The sequence below is a fragment of the Danio rerio genome, chromosome 23 (genome assembly GCF_049306965.1).
Source record: "Danio rerio strain Tuebingen ecotype United States chromosome 23, GRCz12tu, whole genome shotgun sequence".
Taxonomy (NCBI): domain Eukaryota; kingdom Metazoa; phylum Chordata; class Actinopteri; order Cypriniformes; family Danionidae; genus Danio; species Danio rerio.
This window is the reverse complement of record NC_133198.1, coordinates 30,929,251-30,944,327: the sequence shown is the minus strand read 5'-3', so window position 1 is coordinate 30,944,327 and position 15,077 is coordinate 30,929,251. Positions and strand designations below refer to the sequence as shown.

The window sequence follows — 15,077 nt, the reverse complement described above, 5'->3', positions numbered from 1 at the left end:
TTATATCTAAAAATTCAATGTAACTGAAATCATTTCCTAGACTATATATGCTGGCAGCGAGGTGGCTCAGTGGTTAACACTGTCACCTCACAGCAAGAAGGCTGCTGGTTCAAGCCTTTAGCTGGGTTAGTTGGCATTTCTTTAAAGAGTCTCCCTGTGTTCGAGTGGGTTTCCTCTGGGTGCTCCGGTTTCACCCACAGTCCAAATACATGCACTATAGGTGAATTGAATAAACTAAATTGGCTGTAGTGTGTGTGTGAATGCGAGAGTGTATGGCTGTTTCCCAGTACTGGGTTGCAGCTGTAAGGGCATCCAATGCATAAAAAATATGCTAAATAAGTTGGCGGTTCATACCGCTGTGGTGATCCCTGATAAATAAAGGGACTAAGCTGAAGGAAAATGAATGAATGATTATAAATGCTTATAAATTAGATTTATTTCTTGTCGCCTTAGTACCTTTATTAATCTGGGGTCACCACAGCGGAATGAACCACCAACTTATCCAGCACAGCAGCGGATGCCCTTTCAGCCGCTACCCATCTCCTTGAAACATTCACACACACACACTCATACAATACAAACAATTTGGCCTACCCAATTCACCTGTACCGCATGTCTTTGGACTGTGGGGGAAACCGGAGCATCCGGAGGAAACCCATGCGAACGCAGGGAGAACATACAAACTCCACACAGAAATGACAACTGACCCAGCCAAGGCTCGAACCTGCAACCCAGCAAAACTACCTACTGCGCCACTGCATCGCCCCTAAATTTGATTTATAGAAATAAAATTTCTAATCATTAATGGAAAAAAAAAATGATTTCTTTCTATCAGTTTTCTTCATGTGTTTTATATTTTAAATTTTTTTTTATTGTTAAAAAAAGGAGCAAATGCAGTAAAACCATGGTAAAGCTTTTTTTTCCAGATTCCCTCTATAATACACTGCTTATCAAATACAGTCTGTTTTTAGTTGCAAAATCTTAGGTCAAGACTGTTTTATAAAACAATCATTTGATTCAGATTCTAAATATGTTAAAAGGGTTAAGTGTTTCCGCTAACCCCAGTCTCCTTTATATCAGCACATCATCGATGACATCACACAGTCAAAACAGTAGTACAGTTGTGTGTTCCAAAACACCCTTGTGTTCCAAAAGGAACCATTTTAATTTGATATAATACAATGATAGTTTTGTCACATAGACATATAGATCATTTCCAACTCTTTCTCGACATCACTTCCTTTCATCATTTAGGGGTGTTCTTCAAAATTGCATGCAACAATGTAAGATTCAAACCCACGTTTGTGGAAAGGCAGTACAGGAAAGCTTCAGTCTATACAGGGCTAATGTCAAATTATTGAATTTCTGCTGATTTCAGTATTACGTCAAGGCAAGAGAAGGTTGTTACAATCATTTTAAGGATATTTATGCAAATGCGTATGAAACATGCCGACAGTAAAGCGTATGCGCTTTGGTGCAGAGATTTTCATTTGTAGTTTTAAACCAATCTGAATCTGATTGTTGTGTGTACAGCGCTACAGTCCTCTGGCACCCTCTATTGGAAACAATGTGCAATGAGCTGAATGGAGTGAAAGTGCTTTTTGATCATGCTTCAACATCGAATACCAAACACATACCATCCCTTCTTTGGTGAGGCGTCAATTTGCGACAAACTGTATGTTTCAGACTCAATGAACAATGCCGGTCTTGTTTTTAGCTAACGATTTGGTTCATCATAAACAAATATTCACTTTAAAAAGAACAATAAAGCAACACAAAAACACAATATCCAATAAATTTGGTTTAAACAAATGGTAAAAAGAGAGAACATTTTTTAAATGATCTATAAATGAAATGAATTACATTTAGGTTTAATGCTGACATATTTACTGTAAATGGTACTGGCACCTGCTTTTGGCACATAATAATATATCATTTTACTTTTGGCCTTCAATAAGTTATATAATAATAACAACGAAATTTTAATAATAAAAGGGTTAGTTTGCCATAAAAAAATTGGTCATCATTTCTTCAGTTCCACCCCCATAAGAAATTTGTTAATCTGAAACATTTTTAATTAAGTTTGAGAGATTTCTGCCACTCTTCTGATAGTTTGTATGCCTCAAAAAAAGTTCATTCAAAATTTACATTAATTAGGTTTAATTCAAGTTTTCTGAACAGATATGCTTACTTTGTTCTCTATTTGGCCTTTAATTCACATATAAGAGAGCAAATTCGGTTACAGAAACTAAAGTGTGCTTGCTTGACGTGTGAGAACCTATGAGATTCAATCTTGACTGTCACATGGCACATTGAAGTTAATACATGTATGTCACAGAACACATCTGAGCTTCTACAAAAACCAATCAGGTATGTTCTTGAAGAATGTCACTAATGCAACGCAATCGAACAACAATTTGTAACTTTTTGATTAAGTGGCTAATTCATATGAATTTGTACAATCTAATTCTTACAATTTAGTACGATTTGCTCATCCCATTGACAGTTGGGGTTAGGGGTGGGGTTAGGTGCCACGCCTTCTTTTTAAAATCAGACATTTTCGTACGACTGAACTCATATGAATTAGCCACTAAACTGACAAAACATAAAATACTTACATTTCCTTGTGAGATCAGGCTGACTGATCAGTGTTTATATGTGAAAAAAGATCATTCTATAAAGTGATTTTGTCTCTTCAGAATGCTTGAAAAAACCTCATTTTGAAGCATTTTGGGTGAACAGACTATTTGATGGAAGAACAGAAATCTTTCTGATTTTATAAAAACAAATTGGTTTACTTTAGTTTAAGTACCAATTCCCACTATTGTTGTAGTTGGTATTAGGTATTGGACAGGATTAGGGATATAGAATAAGATCATACTTATAAGCACCAATTCCCACCATTAGATACACTGTAAAACTACATATATATGCTAAAAAGTCATAAAATCAAATGTTTTAATGCTACTTCAACATTTTTTTTATTTAGTTTTAGTTATATAAAGTTAAACTTTATATAATTTGGTCAGTTTGACTGATGTTGAGTTGAAATGGCCAGAAAAGCTCACGTGATTCAAACGAAGCATTTTAGGCAGCAAGATTTCTTTTAAACAATGTACTGGTTTAGATATTGTCTGTTAAATAATACCTTAAACGTATCCCTAATGCCAAGTTTAGACTGCGCGATTTTCAAAGTAGCCAAGTCACGGATGTTTTCACACTGTTTGACTATCTGGGTAAGCGTTCTGTCGATGCTGTGTTTACACTGTAGGATGGATCGGTGACAGAAGATTTCACACTGCATGACTTTAAAATAGGAAAAATCGCCGACAACAACTTTGTCTAAACTACGTCTCACAACCAAACACATGTGAGAAGTGACATGGAAACAACACGAGGTCATGTAATATATCTTCTGTAATTAGCTACATAATGGAAAAAGAAGGCTTTAGCTTTAGAAAATGTACTTGTGTTGCTCACCTGGTTTTTGAAGAGAATTGGCAATTTAACTTCTCCCCAAACCTCCCGCTGGCCTGCAGGTACTAGTGAATGCTGCTCTCTCATTGGCTTTCAATCAGAACACACATTTCACGTGACATGATTTGCGTCGCCGACAGCTCCAGATATTTAGCATGCTAAACATCTCACGGGAGGCTGCAACTCATTGACGATTCTCTCATATCGCACCCTTGATAGTTCATATGGTGTAACTGTTAATTGCGTGAACAAGCACTGATTTCCCTGTGATTTCAGGCAATTATCAAAACCTGTCGGTGAGTCAAAAATCAGGGCTAAAATCATGCAGTATGAACTCGTCATTATGAGTCGACACCCGTGAGGTATTTGCCATGCTAATTATCTGGACAACATAGGGATGTTGGGATTTTCAGTTTATTTGGACCCAAGAAATTAAGGAAAAACTACAGAAAATTTGGCAGGAGCATCCATGTCTGTTTGATGCCGTGCGTCATCTGAACAATACCACAACCAAAAAAGAAGAAAAGTTGAAGAGAAATTGCTACTTTCCTTCAAACTAAGGTGTGAAAAATAAGCACATTTTCTACCCGACTAAAGTCTTCTTTCTCACAATAACAAAAGATTTATTACGGGACCTTGTGTTGTTTCCATGTCAGTCTCGCATGTGTTTGGTTGTGAGACGTAGCCCAGTTTGGTCAAGGTTTTCGGCGATTCTTCCTATTTTAAAGTCATGCATTGTGAAACCCCCTGTCGCCGATGAAACGCTAGCCCAGATAGTCATGCAGTGTGAAAACATCCATAACATGACTACTTTGAAAATCATGCAGTCTGAACTCAGCATTATCCTATACCCAAAACCCAATTCTAACTACTACCTTACGATACAACCAGCAAATTAATACTTTATTTATCTAAAAGTCTTAGTTAAAGGTTTGTTAATAGCGAGAACGTTATAAAATAAAATCTGACCAAAAACTTGCATTCTGAAGCAAAAAACACATTTCTTAATGTTTAGCAGATGATGACAGAATTCCTTCAGGAACAAACTAACCCTTCAATTACTAATAAACGACTATCATCTAACAATTTAGAAACCTCATTTCATATGCCTCGACCTGCAGAGTAACTGTAATTGCATTGCACAAGGAAGGGACGGCAGAAGCTAAAAAGGGTCATTAAACCACAGATAAACTACTTTTATCTACTGTCCATCTTTCAGTCCTTCCCTTGATGGAGCCGATGCTCGTTGTGTGTGATCTCTCATGTTCACATGTGTTTGTGAAGTGTGAACAAGAAGCTCCGTCATTTAAAGTCCAATAAATCAGAATTAATCAACCGTAGACAATCCGAACACCCAAACAGCGAAGAGAAAGTCAAGTATCCATGTCTCCATGCGCAGATGGTTCCTCTACATAGGGTATATACAAATTATCTGCATTTACAGTCAGTTTCCCCTTAGCTCCTTCATAAGAGTGACTTCACGCAAGAGCATTCAATATAGACGGGAGATAGAAAGACAGCATCTGTAAAGAGGCACCAATAGTGCGAAACCTTTAAAATCCAGCGTGGGCCCCCAAAAGACCCTCTTATATTTAAAATAATACAGTATGTTCTCAGCAAAACACATCTGATGGATATTGTTCAGCATGTTTGCAAGGATGAAGCGCACACAAACACACACACACTCAAACACACATACATACATACATACATGCACGCTTGTTCAAACACATCCTCGCACCCTCACATAAAGGTTTACTCTGGTTCCTGCTCCAGTGACCTCCCAATATAGGAATGGTTGATTCTCCTTTGAACGTAACACAACTTAATAATAATAAAAAAAAAGAAATTATGTAAAACAATTTAAAAAGTCACTAGGTAATTTGCGTCACAGGTTTAGGAAGAATACCACAAGATAACAGACGTGAGTAAAGTTCAGACTGTGGCATGCTGTGGTACAAACATCAGACTCGGGGTGATCTCCGTTCACAGGTCGTCCTCGTCGAGCTGGGCCAAATTACTGGAGCGCTGGAGAGTGGAGGAGGGACTGGGAACAGACATGCGGCACTCTCTCTGGGAAACTCTGCGTCCACCCTCGCCTGAGATCTGAGACACAATAAAGGCACGAACAGGTGGAGGTTTAATTCAATGACAGTGCTTTATTGACATCATGATGCTATGAAGGTCTGTTTCAGCCTATTGTGAAGAGTAAGATATAAAATCATCATCATAATATATAAAACACATTTATGAGGGCAGCACGGTGGCTCAGTGAGTAGCATGATCGCCTCACAGCAAGAAGGTCGCTGGTACAAACCACGGCTGGGTCAGTTGGCATTACCGTGTGGAGTTTTTATGTTCTCTCCATGTTCGCATGGGTTTTCTCAGGGTGCTCTGGTTTCCCCCCACAGTCCAAAGACATGCGCACAGGTGAATTGAACAAACTATATTGGCCGTAGTGTATGTGTGGGAATGTAAGTGTGTATGAGTGTTTTCCAGTGTTGGGTTACAGCTGGAAGGGCATGCGCTGCATAAAACATATGCTGGATAATTTGTCGGTTCGTTTTGTAGTGGCGACCCCCGATTAATAAAGGGACTAAGCTGAAAAGAAAATGAATGAATGAATGAGAAACTACTATTTTTATAAAAGTTACTATAGAGTGTTTTCATTCTGTCATGTTTGGATAGCAGAATAATACTGAATATGTTTGTATATTTGTTTGTGTGGTATTAAATAAGAAATTATTTCACCTACTTGACATAAAAATGACAAGAGCAAACATAAATGTTGTCAAGATTAGCCCCTAGTTTTTTCCCTCTCTCTCCTGCTTGATTTGTTATGTTTGTTTATCAGTTTATAGTGCTGTTTTTTCTCAACCACGTTCCTGGAGGACCACTAGCTCTGCACATTTTTCATGTCTCCTTAACCAAACACACCTGATTCAGATCATCGGCTCGTTTGTAGAGACTGAAAAACCTGTAATGGGTGTGACAGACAAAGGAAACATCCAAAACATGCCGTGTTGGTGGGCCTCCAGGAACGTGGTCGAGAAACACTGCTCTAAAAGTTTTTTTTTTGGTCTGACTGATTATTCATTCATTCATTTACATAAGCTTTTTCAGGCCCAGGTCGCCAGATTATAAAGTACAATTTCCCCCGAGGCCTCCTCTAAGTGGAACATGCATGGAACGCCTCTCTGGAGGCATCAGAAACAGATGGCTGAGCCACCTCAGCTGACTTCTCGCGATGTGGAGGAGCTGCGGTTCTACTGCAAGCTCCTTACCCTATCTATAATAGGGTGAGGATATATATAAATGCACCCTGCCCCCCTGTGAAGGAAACTCAATTCGGCCACTTGTATGTGATGTCTTGTCCTTTCTTTAGGTGTCATTAGGTGAGAGTTGGAATGTAGATTGACCGGTAAATCGAAAGCTTTGCCTTTCGGCTCAGCTCCTTCTTTACCACAACGGACCGGTACACTGACATGCTGTCGCTGCACCAATCCGCCTGTCAATCTCACGTTCCATCCTTCCCTCACTCGTGAACAAAACTCCAAGATACTTGAACTCCTCCACCTGGGGTAAGGACTTTCCTCCAACCTGGAGATGGCAAACTATCTTTTTCCGGTGGAGCACCAAGGCCTCAGACTTGGGGGTGCTGATTCTCATCCCAGCCGGTCTGACTGATTAGTATAGCCAAAACATGACAATACCTGATCACTTTAAGCAGCAATAAACCCCATAATGTGTGAGTTTTCAGTCATTTTAGCTGCATTGTTTACATTCTGCTATCTAATATGAAAACACTCAATCTACCAAAATACAGTCACACTGTGAGATAAAAAGTCATCCAGTGAGATTCATAAGATTCATATTTAAAGTCAAAGAGATATAAAGTTATATAAAGAGATATAAATTATTAGAAACATACTATTCTGACACATATCATCCCATAATAAGATATGGTGCTCGTGGTCTAAAGCGCACGGCACAGGATGTGTCCGAATCCACTTTTGCTATTTTAAGGACAGGAAAAATGGTTGGTGGTCCAAAATGGTTGTCCTTATTTTCTTAACGAGTTACAGGTGTGTTTTGGGCGTAATGTGCAATAAACCACGGTCTCATGAAAATGATACCTGTGCCGGGCTGAAACTAGCAAGAAAAACAAAAACAAAACACTTGCATCATGCATAGCAACACATTGCGCCATGTATATGACAGGGCCTATAATGTCACAATTTTGAGATATTAACTCACAATTAAGTGAAAATAAAATCGCATTTGAAAGAAAGCCAAATTGCAAAATCAAGTCACAATTATTATAAATAATATAAATAATATTGCAATTGAGAGATATAAAGTTCCAAATGTAGGTGATAAAGTCACATAATGAGACATAAAACCAACTGGAAGACATCAAGTAATTCCCCCAAAAATTAAGTTGCAGCAGTGATGTATCAATTTTTCAATAACAGGCTTCCACAGGCTTCAACATTTCCTCAGACAGTTCTATTGAAATCTGCATTCCTGAATGCGCAAAGGTTTGTGATGCGTGACGGAAATTCTGAGCTATTCCCCAAGCAGAGAATAATGAGCTGTCATGAGTCAAGCTTAAGTCTAAAAATGGCTAAAGAGTCTTAATTACCCCGAGCAGGACAGTATATTAAGAGTAATATGTTTGTTACATGACTAAAATAGCATGACTGGATTTCGCCACAAGGGACCTTCAGAAATTACATACTGTTCAGCACTCCTGTCAAATCAGGAATGTTTTAGTTACATGTAACAGAAACAGATGTGTTTTTTTGTCATATCCCTCGCCATTTCGTTCTGTGGAGAAAATCTGAAAGCTTTTCGCACTTATTATAAACCTCAAGAATTTAATCATGTTTGATGTCCCATGGAAATTGTCTGGCCTTGATTCATTTTTCACCTTTGATTTCAGAATTGTAAGACCTATAATAAGCACATCAAGGTAAGAACATAAATAGTTTGAAGAAAGGAAGTTATGACAGTGGTTCCTTTACACTCACTGGTCACTTTATTAGGTACACCTTACTGGTAGTACTAGATTGGACCCCCTTTTGCTTTCAGAACTGCCTTAATTCTTCATGGCATAGTTTCAACAAGGTACTGGAAATATTCCTCAGAGATTTTGGTCCATGTTGACATGATAGCATCACACAGTTGCTACAGATTTGTCAGCTGCATACATGATGCGAATCTTCCTTTTCATCACATCCCAAAGGTGCTCTATTGCATTGAGCTCTGGTGACTGATGAGGCCATTTGAGTACATTGAACTCATTGTCATGTTCAAGAAACCAGAGATGATTCACGCTAATGATCCATCCCTTTATGACCACAGTGTACCCATCTCCTGCTGGGAGTAGCCATCAGAAGATGGGTACAATGTGGTCATAAAGGGATGGACACGGTCAGCAACAATACTCAGGTAGGCTGTGGCGTTAACACAATTCTCAATTGGTACTAATGAGCCCAAAGTGTGTCAAGAAAATATTCCCCACACCATTACACCTCCACCACCACCAGTCTAAACCGTTGATCCAAGGCAGGATGGATCCATGCTTTCATGTTATTGATGCCTAATTTTGACCCTACCATCCGAATGTTGCAGCAGAAATCGAGACTCATCAGACCAGGCAACGTTTTTCTAATCTTCTGTTGTCTAGTTTTGGTGAGCCTGTGCGAATTGTAGCCTCAGTTTCCTGTTCTTAGCTGACAGGAGTGGCACCCGGTGTGGTCTTTTGCTGTTGTAGCCCATCCGCTTCATGGTTCGACGTGTTGTTCTTTCAGAGATGCTCTTCTGCATATCAGGGTTGTAACGAGTGGTTATTTGAGTTATTGTTGATTTTCTATTAGCCATTCTCCTTTGACCTCTGGCATCAACAAGGCATTTGCGTCCACAGATCTGCCGCTTACTAGGATATTATTTCTTTTTCAAACCATCCTCTGTAAACCCTAGAGATGGTTGTGCGTGAAAATCCCAGTAGATCAGCAGTTTATGAAATACTCAGCCCAGCCCATCTGGCACCAACAACCATGCCATGTTTAAAGTCACTTAAATCACCTTTCTTCCTCATTCTGATGCTCGGTTTGAACTGCAGCAGATCGTCTTGACCATGTCTACATGCCTAAATGCATTGAAATGCAAATCAAATGCAGCCAAGTGATTGGCTGATTAGAAGTTTGCATTAACAAGCAGTTGAACAGGTGTACCTACTAAAGTGGCTGGTGAGTGAATATGATATAAAGGCTAATCTAAAATCAGCCTAGCATGACAAGCTGCTAGTTTTAAACATATAAACACATGAAAAGTGAAGTCAAAACAGAGCTGAGATCTAGCAGCAGTCTGATTCAACCGCCTGCAAGAACAATCAGCTGTTTGATAGGGATCTGTTACTTCCTCTTGTCAACCTGTCTCCTTCCTGTTTGTGAAGTGCGGTTGCTCACACAGGCCTGAGTGAAGCAGATAAACAGCTTTTTCACACAAGGCCATTGTTGAGCTGTCATCAAAGCTCATTCAGGACTAGACGCCGCTGTAAATGGAGAAACTGTTTTTTAAAGGGCTGCTGTGTTAGAACAGGGAAAACCGATGTTAAGTATTTGTGTAGTTATTGTATGATGTTAATGAAATGAATAAGTAAGAAAAATAGCTATGGAAAAATTAAGAGACCACTTGACAATTGTCCATTTCTCTGTATTTACTGGTGTTAATATTTAAAAAGGTTACATTTAAAATTAAAAGGTTAATATTTGTTTATTTTTTTAAAAGTCTGATAATATTACAAATTTAAAAGAAAAATACTGTAATTTAGAGCTTTTTAAATGAGAAAATAACGAGTGCTCAGTCTAACAAATGTTTTCAAGGGGTCTTTTATTTTTTCCGCAGCTATATTTGTGATCCTGCACTATTTCTAGGTTAATGATGACATTTTCCTACTTAAACTGTTTTGTGATAATATAACCAAACAGTTTGAGATATTACTTTTTACAGATCTTACTATATTTTCTAGAAATTAAGTTTCCAGACCAAAATTACTGCAGATAAACAAAAGTAAACACAAACAAGTTGAATTGGTCCCTTTATTAATCTGGGAATTCCACAGTGCCACAGTGGAATGAACCGCCAACTTATCCAGCAAGTTTTTACGCAGCAGATGCCCATCTAGCCGCAACCCATCTCTGGGAAACACACACACACACACACACACACACACTCATACACTACAGACAATTTAGCTTATCCAATTCACCTGTATTGCATGTCTTTGGACTGTGGGGGAAACCGGAGCACCCAAAGGAAACCCACGCTAAAGCAGGGAGAACATGCAAACTCCACACAGAAATGCCAACTGAGCCGAAGCTCGAACCAGCGACCCAGCGACCTTCTTGCTGTGAGGCGACAGCACTACATACTGCGCCACTGCACTAAGTTATTTATTTTTTAAAAATATGTGGTTATTGTAGTTTACCAGTAACCTTAAATAAATCAAAACTTTTATAAACATTACAACAAACGTTATAAACATGTGTTTTAATTCCCCACGACAAATCCTCCAGTACTATTCAGAACAGAAACAGAAATATATTAAATGTTTAAAGCATAAAACAAACAGAAATTATACTGGCATAAGCTCTAGCAACAGTTAATATAAGCATCATTCATTCATTCATTCATTCATTCATTCATTCATTCATTCATTCATTCATTTTCTTTTCTGCTTAGTCCCATTATTAATGAGGGGTCATCTACAGCAGAATGAACCACCTACTTATGGAGCACCCGGTTAACACTGTTAATCGGAGCACCCGGAGAAAATCCATGCAAACACGGGGAGAACATTCAAACTCCACACAGAAATGGCAACTGACCTAGCTGAGGCTCGAACCAGTGACTTTCTTGCTGTGATGCGACAGCATTACCCATTGTGCCACTGCGCCACCCTAATATAAGCGTCAACCCAAACTTACTCAAAGCGAAACTGTACTGTTTTCATAGTATGGATGTGATCTCAATGCACTACATTAAAGCGGGCATCGCGGTACTTTCTTCTTGAATTCACACTTCTTTTGTCACATACTGTGATTTAACTACTATATTGAAGGGAATAGTAACTGCTGCAAATAACCCCATGCAAATTTTGGAAAGAAATAATAATTAGGTTGAGGAGAAAGGAGACGGAAGTAACGTGGAACGAATGTAACAAAGCAATTTTCTGGAAGCCCCAACAACATTTGATTTCCAGGCTATAACAATACATTCAGCATGCAACCCTTGATGGAGCTAGTATCTTGTGATTTCAGGACTTTGTCCTGCAGTTAGCTCCAAATGTCTGTTTTTAAGTGCAAAAAGTTAATTATTGTAAGGGTTCTTTTTTTTTTTTTTTACAAGCTGTGTTTCTCTTTTCATGCGTCACACTAATGATCAATCTACAGGTTATTTAGTGCAATAACACATCCTTGTGTTTTTCAGTTTAAAAGTAAATCAGGTTTAAATGGCAAAGGTTTCGGTGGGAGCGAACATGTCCCACTGCTAATAGCCATGCTTATTTTTCACTTCCACATTAGATTTCATTGTTTTGATGTTTTATAAGATTAATGCATATTGTCAATAACAATAAAAAGATTAACATTTAATTCAATTAAAATTTTGCATTGTTGGGTTGCTTTTGAAACATTTGATGAAAGTGAAATTTAAATAAAAAAAATGCTGTTTAATATTTTTTTGCAGAAAGTAAAGGACAACATCTGTTTGACAACCTCTGTTTGCAATGAACATTAACAAGGTCATAATCAGATATATTTCAAATAAACAAGATAAGTAAATAGCAAATATTGTTGTGTTACTTTTGACCCACTCATGTGTTACTTTCGTCCCTGCTGATAGGGTCAAAAGTAAAAATGTGCAACATTTGGTTAAAGTGAAGTTATACTGGAGTCGTTCTACATTGATACAAAATAACAGCTGGTTTTGATAGAAAATATAAAAATATACAAAGATCTATCTCTGCTAAAAACATTGTCTAAAATGAGATTTTTATGAAAAATGTTACTTTTGTCCCCGCTCTCCCCTACTGAAAAGTCCTTCAACCCTGAAACTAACTTTAAGCTTAATGTAGGTCACCCAGTATATCTTAATGTAAGTTCACTATACAAACTTACACTGCAAATATAGTGAAGTCTTAATATTTGTGACCCTGGATTACAAAACCAGACTTCTGCAGCATAAGTATATTTTTGCCAGTAGCCAAAACTACATTGCATGGGTCAAAATGATAGATTTTTTAATTCCAAAAGTTATTAAGGTATTAAGAAAAGATCATGTTCCAAGGTGATATTTTGTAAATTTCCTACTATAAATATATAAAAACTTGATATTTTTAGAGGCATTTTTCTCAATATTATTATTGAACCATCAAATGCCAGATTATCAAATAGTTCTCAGCCAATTATTGTCCTATATTAACTAACCAAACACAATTAAAAAGCATATATATTAAGCTTTCAGGTGTGTATTCATTTAAAAACGACACATCCAACTGGTTTTGGGGTCGACACATTTGTTATTGCATGTCCACAATACACCAGCAGAGGGAGCAGCGTGGCTTCTTTTTCAAAACTCTGGTTTCATTCTGAACATTTCATTTCTAAATGATAGTGTTAAAGAGGGTTTGATCAGTACCTGTGAGCCTTGTGTGCTGGAGGAATACAGCCCGTTGGAGACCGCTTGGCAGTTTAGTGGTGCCTGGGAGAAAGATGGCTCTTCAGAGAAGGCCAGCTGCACATGAGTTGGAGACACTGTCTGGGAATTCAGTCTGGAGTCTACTGGTGTTGACTGTAAACGTCAGATAGAAACAGTGGTTACAAAATCAACCAGGTCATTTATATGTATCAATTTATGACATAATTGTGAGTTATCAGACGATGAAATTGGGGTGAGAAAAGAAAAATGGTGAGGTAAAACGTAAGAAAAATGATCTTGGACAAAAACACATCATTTCTCACTTTATACTCATGTTTGGAGTTGAATATCTCTGTGCAAAGTTATTTTACTCTCCCTTTTATTCCATTTAATATTGTTGTAAGGAATATTTAAAGTGAGAACATCTTTTTTTTTTCATAGTTTTTTTTTTTACATTTTTGTAGAATTTTTTTTACAGCTTAAGACGACATTTTAGATTAATGCTGTCATGTTGTCAGCAATTTCAAGACTGTCTCAGTGTGCATCTGTGTATGTGCTCAATTTGTGTAAATCCCAATAAAAATGTTCTAGAAGTTAACACTGTACTTAGGATTCCAAGTTTTAGTATCCAAAAAGATAATAATAATAATAATAATAATAATAATAATAATAATAATAATGATGATGATGATAGTAATAATGATGATGATAAAGATAATAATAATTATAATAAAAATTAATAATAATAATAATAATAATGATGATGATGATGACAAAGACAATAATAATAATAGTAATAATGATAATAATAGTAATAATAAAAGTAATGATAATAATAACAACAACAACAACAACAATGTTAATAATAATAATAATAATAATAATAATAATAATAATAATAATAATAATAGTAGTAGCAATAATAATAATAATAATAATAATAATAGTATTATTATTAATAATAATAATAATAATAATAACAGTAATGATGATGATGATGATGATAATAATAATAATAATAATAATAGTAGTAGTAATATTATTATTATTTAAATAATAATAATAATAATAATAATAATAGTAGTAGTAGTAGTAGTAGTAAAACAACAACAGTTTAAATGCATATTAAACTACTAAAAATTGGGACACAATTCTAATGTTGTGTACTATTTAGATGCAACAACTTATGTTGATCCACATCATAATCAAATCAACATAAGCTTTGAGGAAAGTGAACATTTACAAAATCTTTTGGGTCAGCGTGGAGTGTCCGACTCAAGAGCATGACCCTAGTGCTTTTCAAATACGGACACAGCTTTATTCACCAACCACACCATTGATTTGTATAGTTTAGGATTCAAACTGGAATTCTGCCTAGACCTAACAGACCGTGGATGACCACACAAATAAGGGGTTTGTGAGGCTAAAGCAAACCTCAGACAACTGAAATGTCCCACCTCTGGCTGTGAGTGGTCGTCAGTGGGGACCTGGCTGGGCAGATATAGAGAGGGCAATGATGTGTTACAGGAGCGCAGACAGGGCAGTTTATGTCGGTCGATGGACGCTGAGGAGTGAGGCCTCAGACCAGCCACTGCTGACAGAGGAGGCTTTATGCTGCGGCCCAAACTGTTGCTCTTGCTCTCCCTTCTCTGGTACTCTATAGGCGACTGCAGGGCTGAAACACATAGATTAAAAATAAAAGTATTAGCCATATTTCATGAACAGAAAGTTTAATAGACAGGTATCACAGTTGAAAAAGATTCTCAGTCTAAGTAAGCTAAAAAATATACTTGTGTACAGTGACTAATTATATTTATTAAAATGCTTTACACTACTGACTGAGGGCAGAGATGAAATCAGCAGGCTGTTGGGTGTGGATGCAGACTAAATGAATG

The 15,077-nt window shown here is 37.2% G+C and overlaps 1 protein-coding gene across 3 annotated transcripts in view; it reads right to left on the bottom strand.

The window, feature by feature from the left end:
* Window positions 1–15,077, bottom strand: part of arhgef25a (Rho guanine nucleotide exchange factor (GEF) 25a) — a 170,120-nt gene that overhangs the window by 31,515 nt on the left and 123,528 nt on the right. For 2 of the 3 annotated variants that reach the window (XM_009296957.5, XM_009296958.5), the window contains 3 exons: window positions 14,640–14,857; window positions 13,183–13,335; window positions 1,117–5,583 (listed from right to left, as the gene is read on the bottom strand). In XM_009296957.5, coding sequence (XP_009295232.2) covers window positions 5,464–5,583; window positions 13,183–13,335; window positions 14,640–14,857 — 491 coding nt within the window. In that variant the 3' untranslated portion in view covers window positions 1,117–5,463. Of the gene's footprint in view, window positions 1–1,116; window positions 5,584–13,182; window positions 13,336–14,639; window positions 14,858–15,077 lie in introns of those variants that run through there. The other variant, XR_012398569.1, reaches the window with a different exon arrangement.